General features: G+C 38.8%; 1 protein-coding gene across 1 annotated transcript in view; it reads left to right on the top strand.

Annotated features, from left to right (window-relative positions):
• Positions 1-264: 264 nt before the first annotated feature.
• The window catches only part of ntrk3b (neurotrophic tyrosine kinase, receptor, type 3b), a 132,797-nt gene continuing 123,761 nt past the window's right edge, over positions 265-9,300 (top strand). Inside the window, exon 1 of the mRNA XM_026930256.3 lies at positions 265-503. Within this exon, the coding sequence (XP_026786057.1) occupies positions 265-503 (239 nt within the window). The remainder of the gene's footprint in view (positions 504-9,300) is intronic.

Here is a 9,300-nt window from a genome sequence, read left to right as displayed (position 1 = left end):
GTCAGTACTCTCAGCATCACTGCGCTCCTCAGCCTCCTCCTGTCATGGACTGTGGAGAGAAAAGCCGGTGCTATTCTTTCACCTTGTCTTCATAACGGAATACTTTCCAAAAGACATTAAGGATTTTTTTCCCTCACTAATCTTTCTCACCCCATCTCAGCATGTACACAGGCGCTCTTATGTAGCCCAAACCGCATTCAGACACGCCGCACATTTTCCCTTATTTTTTGTTTTCCCCCGGATTCGTTAACTCGGTTTTGGACCATGGATGTTGGGCTGTGTTTCGTGGCGCTTTTGAGGATTTTGCTCTTCTCCAGCGTCTTTCACGGCTGTGTGTTCTCGGTGCTCGACTGCCCGCCGGCCTGCACCTGTTCCTCCACCGACATTCACTGCAATAAATCGGACGGGGGGAATTTCTTCCCTCTGCTCGCTCTGCAGGACAGCAGCAACGGCAGCAGCGGCGGCGGAGACATCGAAGACCTGTTCAGAAACATCACCACCATGTAATTATGCTTTCCTTATAATCTCATTTACATCGAAATTCTCATTTTCAGCGCCAACCATAACTAACTCCACTGGCGTTATAGGTTCCTCTGGCGCGCGTGCGAACTTCTCTTCCGTCCTTTTTCTGACAGGTTGGTCACTATAGCAACACATTTAGCTTCCCGCTGTGGGCTACAACAACGAGAATTACTTACATAAAGTAGTTTTATATTTTATTTATGATGAAATACTGATTTTTTTTCAGTGAAATATTAGTTTAAATAACAGTTAAACCGTCAGGGAGTTTTGGTGGGTTATTGACACCGTGTAGCCTGGCGGTGTCGAGGGGAAGAAAATTAGCAGCATCACTATTCGCTAGCATCTGCTTAAGCCAAGCTTGAAAAAAAGTAGCGCCATCATAACAACTGATTTATTACATAAACAACAACTACCTGTTCAACATAAGTGTAATTGGGTAGCCTAATATTTTACCAATACATCCTATAATGGTTGCTAGGTTAAATATCTCATAATTCAGCGTCTAAACTGAACAGTTTGACACAAAAACAGAATTTTGTGTTAATAATAATGAACGCTACGTGCCATTAGTTCCTTTCTTTTTTCTCTCTCTCTCTCTCCACTGCGGAAAAATACTCATCCCTTCTGAGAGCTAACCCCGAGTGATTTCACGGGCTGAATCCCAAATGTCTCTCTGTCGCACATATCATGCACTAGGTATGATGTAGAAACCATTATTACATACCCTTCTTAGTGCACTCAGATAGAGAGGTAGGAGCTGTTTGAGACAGAAGTGTTGCTACTAGAAGAGAGGCTGTGAGAAATGATCTATTTGTCTGTCTGTGTGTCTATCTGTCTATCTATCTATCTATCTATCTATCTATCTATCTATCTATCTATCTATCTCACATTTGATTTAATGTGTTAATTCAGCAGTAATTGCTGCTCAAAGGTCTGGGGCATGCTGGGAATAGTAGGTGTTAAATGAACACTGGGCTTTTGCTGTGTACTCCCACTTAACCACAGCATGCTGATCCATTATCTTTGCTTTCACTTAGGTCTCATGTCAATGTGACTGAAACAATAGGCAGGTTGCACATTTTTACCCCTTTTTTTAAATTATTATTATTATTATTATTGTTACTACTACTTTTTGCATGTGCATCAATCCAGGACACAAAACAGACATTCTATGCCTCCAATATTCAACAAAAATTAGATTAATTTAGGTTTTTTTATGCTAAAAGCAGCACAATGACATCCACACATCCCCGAATATCCCCCTAGAATTATCAAATAGGCATTAAATCTTTACAATGTGCTGAAATAGCCTGACGTTGTAATGCTCTTTTATTAGTTAGTCTCTATTTTAATGGTAACCCATAACTCCTGTATGCAGCCTTTTATATATTTTATTCCACTAACGCAGCAGAACCCATCTGCTGAAAATATGTGCTTTGAGATGGTTAAAATGCACTGTATTACATAATGTTCGTTGTCTGTAGGTAGACTTTGCTTTCGTTCCAATCAGCAACAAGTCCCATATCTCCAGCAAGAGAGCAGAAAGCAGCAGTTTACGCTGCTGATGTATTCAGGACTCTCAGCTGCATTTCAATTTGCATGCTGTCTCGGAGGATTGTAGCCAACATTAGAAGACAAGGAATGCAAACATACATACAGGTCTAGTTTGAGACATGGCAAGTCTGAATAGTGTTTTTACCAAGAATACGTGGTAATAAGTCATGTTGTTGGTGTAGGTTGAATGATGATGATTTTGGTTAAACGTGCAGCTTCAGTGCAGTTCCACATGAGAAAAAAGGATTCTGAGTGTATTCTGTTAGGATGTCTACCTGTAACATATGCATAGACATAAATGCTGACTCTCTTTATTAGGGTTTTTCCAAGAGTACTTTTCAAATAAGCAGAACATTTTGGTCAGTCAGCAATACCATGTAGCATAATGATATTTTATGTTTTTTGTTTTTGTCCTTCTATCCAATGTGGTAGAGGATCCCCAAATGGCTCTCCCCAAATGGCTCCCTGTTGGACATATTGTCAGCTATATATGGTATAGAAGCCATTATTTCATACCTGAGGTAATGCACTTAAATAAGGTGCTCTGAGCCATTTGAGAATCATTTTTTAGACATAGCCATAATGCACGGCAGGGGTCAAAACAAAAGGATGACAGGAAGTCATAATCACCATCACAGCAGGTAGGAAAAGGTCAAATCTAATGTGATGAACTAAAAATAGGAGAATTAGTAAATTAAGGAAGTAAAACTAAGAGGAAAAAAAACAAGGCCTTGGTAAAGACAAACTTGCAACTTTTTAAAATCCATCTTACAGCCGCAGTAACTGTACTTGTGTTATTACAGCAATACTAAGAGATATTTAGAGAATTCCTACATCCAGTAAAGATAAGTGATAGCTATGGTCTGTCATGACCGTACACAATACAATATACCATTCACAGTACAGTATATGTACATGAACATTCATTGCAACTTCATAAAATACACTTATCATCTGTAGAAGTTCAATATTAAACAACAAAATGTAAATCCTTCCATAAGCTTCATTTAAAATTTTGGGAATGGTTCACTGTATCATTAAGGGTAAAAACTGTGGTCCAACTGGTCACAAAGGCATTAAGAGTGGGAATCTATGGCCTACAGATACTACACAATGCCACTCATTTCAGAGTTAGAGAGTGGTTTACTGAAGCCTGTTATTCTTTAGCCAGAGAAGTGCCACTAGCTAACTAACTATGGCTTTGAATGCACACAGTGATGTGTGGAAACACAGACAATTCTTAAAAGTGCTATACAAATAAAATTGAATTGAATTGAACAACATAACTAATGGTGCATTCAAGCCATATCAGAAAGATCGTATTTATGAGTTGAATGCACATGAACGCTACCACAAAGTCATAATTACGAGTGGAAACGGGATTTTCTTTGAGCTCAGAGTTTACGAGTTGGGGGCGTGTCAGTAAGAAAACATGGTGGAATCGATGTTTTCGATGAATGTCTGTAGTTGATGGTAAATTGGTTGAAAGTGAATGGGTGTTTAGCAGTGACATGTCTTTGTCAGGCTTTTTTATTTACAATAAAACAAGCTAACTGCCTGCACAACATACGAGAGCATTGTACAATTACGATATAACGCGTAATGACAAAGTTTACAGTGGCTTCATAAATTGATTAAAAATCACTCCTGATGCACAGTCTTTGTTCTTAATTTTCTAGATGTACAGTTAAAAAACCTTGCTGTATTTTTTGTAGTTAACTTAGAGAAGATACACTGCCATCTTGCTCCGACCAAAGTGACTTGAACACACCTGACGTCGTAATTACGACTTCCCAACTCGTAAATACGAACTTCCCAGGAGGACTTGAACGTATAGTAATTCCCAAAAATGTCAACCAGATGTTGTTACATTTCTTTAAGAGACACAAACATGGCAGACTATATAAATTTCTATAATATATAATATTATTACTATATGATATGACTATATAATTTCAAAATTGCTGGTACAGAAATAAGAAAGAGCGGGAAGCAAACAGGAAGACGCCACTTGTATGTAGCTCCTGAAATTTGGTTTAAGGCAGGACTTAAATTCACTGTTAATAGAAAACTGGATTGAAAGAGTTGGTGTTAAAGAGTATTTTCCTAATCCAACATGGCTAATTCAAGATATAATCCTCACCAGACCAGCTTTGATTGTGCACATTACACATTAAGTGCCTTTGGGTTGAAAATTGAGCTCCAACTTTACTCTCCAGGCATGTAAACATAAATGATGTTAGTGCTGTTGCTTGTTAGCCATATAATTAATCTGGGTGCTCCAGTACTATCCACTAGCATTCCTGATTCATTATTGCAAATTATTATCAAAGTAACAGTAATCTATTTATCATAAAAAGCCACTAGAATGGGTATGCTGAGCATTTGGATGGCAAATGGGAAACTGATTCACCTTTCAGCACAGACAATGTTCACTAAGTTCAAAACAATCTACTCTAATGTTAAGAATAACACCAAAGCTGTGCTCCTGTGTGGATGTCTTTCCCTGAGCGGTTTGATGAATGTCTTGACAAATCACCAAAATGGCTCCCGAGTAATTTAGGCCTTTTAATATGAACATGTCAAAGGAACATTGAAAATCTGTGTGTTATTAATCATCTTTTAATAAATGGCCACATTCTCCTGGGTTAGAATCGGAGCTTGCCTGTAATTTCAACACCATGGACAGCTCCCCCATACAAAGACTGTCTATCTATCTATCTATCTATCTATCTATCTATCTGAATTGTGCGTTGCTGTACAGTATTTCAAGATGAAAGTGATGTACTTGTGACTTGTGAACACACTTTGTTTGGACTACCATGCTGTATTTGAGAATAAAGAGCGATGTGTTAGAATTATAGAGTCTGGCGTGTTGGCACGGCTGAGTGCATTCGTACGCAACAGCCGGCGAGTTATAAAACAATTTGTAAAACTGCAAGTATGTCACATCCCCAGATGTCTACACTTTCGCCTATTCATGTGTTAATTCATCATGTGCCTCTTTAGACATTGAAATGTGGGAAGAAATAAAACTTTAAGAATACTCCTGTCGGAAAATAAATTTTTTATGCTAATTCTTCAGTCCCAAATTATATCTCATTGTTGCAATATCTTGCATGCGGTGCTTAACAATCTATAGAACCAAAGCTCACCAGTTATTGACACCAACCAAAATATGGCTGCTGTCATGATCCAGATCGAAGAAGACACATCCAAACATATAATTTTACTTTATACTTATAGGAAATAACACACACATTTTCCTATCTTTAAACCCAAATCTCAATACTATTTTCTTATCCCTATTAAACTCCCAGGACAACCTGGTGGACTTATATTCCCCAAGCTACAAACCTTTATTATTAGTTTCACTGTCACTTGTAGTAATTACTAAATAATATGCTTAACATGAATAGCTAAATAAATTGATTAAATTTTATTTATATAGCACTTTTAACAATGCACATTGCCACAAAGCAGCTTCTACAGAAATCCGGATGTAGATTTAGTATTTTCAGGTCAGAGTTTAAGGGGTTAATCTCCTATTCAATTTAGGAGGCAAGCACAGTCAAATTCAAAAAGAAAGTCAGGCCCAAGTGCAGTAATTACTGCTCTTGCTGCTGCCTGTAGAAGTAAAAGTTTGTTCAAGTCAATCTTTGTGTTATCTTGCTAACTAGGTCAGGGCTGCCATCTGAGAATTAGGAGGAGCACTGGGGCTCAACTCCCTGGCAAGCCAAGCTGCAGCGAAAACTGTCTGTGCATGTGACCCTGCTTATCCCATGTACCATCACACACACACACACACACACACACACACACACATACACAAACACACATACACACAGACACCCACACACATCTGTAGAGTGCTGGTAGAAGTTGCCTTCATGAGCTCGGCCTTGCACCATTTTCAGTTATAATGACTGAAGTAACAGCGTGGCTGGTGGAAGCTGCTCCTACATCACTATGAAAGACCTTCTATGAGCCATCTGCAGAGGCTCCACTTTTACTCAGGAATATAAATGAAGAACCTTCTTAGGCAACAATCAAAAGACACATTGATAACCTGTGTGGAGGGGAAGCAACCACAATCTGAGAGGGAAGGGGTTACGGTCACAGAATGAGGCTGGCAGGTTTGAAGTAATGTCACTGTGTTTCAAATGAATGTCATTATATACATACAGTGGATATAAAAAATCTACACACACCGTTTTGTGATGTAAATCATGAAACCAAGCTAAATCATGTCAGATCTTTTTCCACCTTTAATGTGATACAGCGAGCAACAAATTTCAAGTGAAAAAAAATGAAAAGAAAGGAAAAGAAAAATAAATTACAGTAACCTGGTTGCGTAAGTGTGCACACTCTTTTATAATGGAGCATGTGACTGTGTTGAGAATGAACCAATCACATTCAAACTCATGTTCAAAAATAATTATTATACACCTGTCATCAATGAAGTGATTCTGATTAATCCTAAATAAAGTTCAGCTGTTTCCGTAGGACTTTTTTTAACATCTTCGTGGTTTTATCCAACTGCTGAAGCCGTGATCCGCAAAGAGCTCACAAAGCGTGTACAGGATGTTACTGTCTAAAGGTGTCGATCAGGAGAGGGGTACAAAAGAATTTCCAAAACATTAGACGCCCTGACAAAGTTGACGAAAAGACAAGAAGAAAACACAGGGACCTACTGCAACATTAAAGGATCTGCGGGAATATCTGGCAGGTGTTGGTCATTCCCTGCATGTGACAAGAATCTCTAATATTCTTCACATATCTGGGCTAAGGGGTAGGGTGGCTAAACAGAAGCTGAGTCTCATGGAGAAAAATCCAAGCCTGCTAAAAACCCCAAACCATGTGGCAAATTGTCTTATGGTGTGATGAGACCAAGGTAGAACTTTTTGGGCATAATTCTAAAAGATACGTTTGGCGCAAAACCAAGACAACTTATCTCCCAAAGAACATCATATTCATGCTAAAGCACGGTGATGGCGGCATCATGTTATGGGGCTGCTTCTCTTCAGCTGGATCTAGTCAAGATAGAAGGAATCACGGATAGCTCCAAATACCAGTCTATTTTGGCACAAAACCTGCAGGACTCTGTTAGACAGCTGAAGATGAAGAGAATTTTCACCTTATAGCATGATAATGACCCAAAGCACAAATCCAAGTCGACAAAGGAATAGCTTCAGAAGAAGAAGATCAATGTTTTGGAATGGCCCAGTGTAAACTCTATCGAAAACCTGTGGAATGACTTAAAGAAGGCTGTGCATGGGAGATCCACTCACAATTTGATTGGTTTGGAGCATTTTTATAAGGAAGAGTGAAATAAAATTGCTGAAGCAAGATGTGCTACGTTGGTAGACTCTTACACAAAAAGATTGAGCACTGAATTACAAGCAAAAGGTGCTTTAACAAAGTATCATTAAAGGATATTTACACTTGTGCAACACAGTTATTGTCATTTTCTTTTCTTTTTTTTTTCCCTAAAACGTGTTTTGTCTTGATGTTTTTCACTTGAATTTTGTTGGTTGCTAAAAGGGTGAAAAAAGATCTGGCAAGATTTATCTTGGTTTTTGTTTTTTTTTAACACAAAAATCAAAAACAACCTGCAATTTTAACACTGGTGTGTAGACTTTTTAGATCTGCTATATGTGCAGTACAACAGAATGCTTTCATTGCATATCCCTTGGAATGAGTAAGCCACTGGAGCCGCTTCTGCTATCTGGGATTCCGAGGATTTGGACTCTCAAACGTCCATTCAAGAGTATAGAAAAAAAGTGTCCACATTAGCAATATCTTATTCAGGAAGTAAATCTCTTCATGTAGCATATTGATATATATTGTGGACTACAAATAGGTGTGATGGGCCACTTTTTATTTACACATTCTAGTTAGGTTAGCCTTGAGACTTCTAAGCCACCCCAAAGTAATAATCCCTTGGTGAGGGTTATTGCAAGACTGGGTGGGTGTACAAAAAAGCACAAACTGTCAGTGCATAAGAAAACACATTAATCTGTTCCAAATGAATTTGCAAAATGTTACATAAGCTGAGGAGCTTTTATTTTTATCCACACAGTGTCTTGTGTTAACTCCCCACAATATACACAGCACAATATCCTCTATTAACTGCAATTTCAGTATCCAATTGGCTTAAATATAAGTTAAAAAGCCTTCAAATTTAACTTAAAAGGTCACTTTTAGTCAACTTAGTCAATACAAAAAAAGAGAGATGATACCTGAGGAAAGATCAGCATGCTGGAATGTTACATGCAGTCTTATACGTGTCTAGGTATAAAAAAAGAAGATACATCCCCCTTATTCTTGCTTACAGTCTAGACAGTTTGGTCAGCTAGGTCAACACACATGCCCCCCACCAGAGGTTTCCTGTGTGCCATACGTACTTCTCTAATTGCTCACAGAGAAAAGGAGCAGTATGCTCACGTTCCAGGGTGAGGGTCATCACATGGCTTCAGTGGCATAGAGGTAGCATGTGTTGCCTTCTACAAATAGGCAAGGAAGATTAAAGGGGCAATTTGTCATTTTTTGCCATGCAGCGTAAGCTTCTGCTTACATTTTCTGACCCAGAAACAGACGCTATGCCAGATATAACAGAACTGAGCTCAGCCTGTTTTCCTTAAAAAGACAATTCTTGAGGTGTATGGAGTTTCAACAGAGGTGTGTGTTTGTGTGTGTGTAGGGGGGAGCAATTGCAATTCGCCTCATAAGAAGCTGAATATTACAGATTGCCCCTTTAACTATGGGCCTCTTTTTAAATATACTGGAAGTGTTTATGGATTGCCGTGTGCTAATAATAGGAAGGTTGTAAGTTTAAATACCAGGACTGCTCAAGAGCCACTGTGACGCTGGATGTATTCATTCTTCATGCATGGTCAGGATCATGGTAGATCCAGAGCCTATCCCAGAAACACGAGGCAGGTACACATCCAGGATGGAACGCTGCTTCATTGCAGGGCAACATGCACACACATTCACACACATTCAGAGCTAGGGGCAATTTAGAGTACGCAATCCACTTACCATCATGTTTCTGTGAGATGGGGAGGAAACTGGAAGAACCCAGAAGAAATCCACATGGATGTGGGAACAATATGCCAAGCTATCAGATGTCCATGACAATATTGCAATGTTGCACCACTGTTTCAACAATAACAACAACATCAAAAACACTGGTGTTAGTAATTCATAGCTCAAATTTTT

This window comes from Pangasianodon hypophthalmus, chromosome 11 (assembly GCF_027358585.1).
Source record: "Pangasianodon hypophthalmus isolate fPanHyp1 chromosome 11, fPanHyp1.pri, whole genome shotgun sequence".
NCBI classification, from domain to species: domain Eukaryota; kingdom Metazoa; phylum Chordata; class Actinopteri; order Siluriformes; family Pangasiidae; genus Pangasianodon; species Pangasianodon hypophthalmus.
This window is presented reverse-complemented; position numbering and strand designations above follow the sequence as displayed.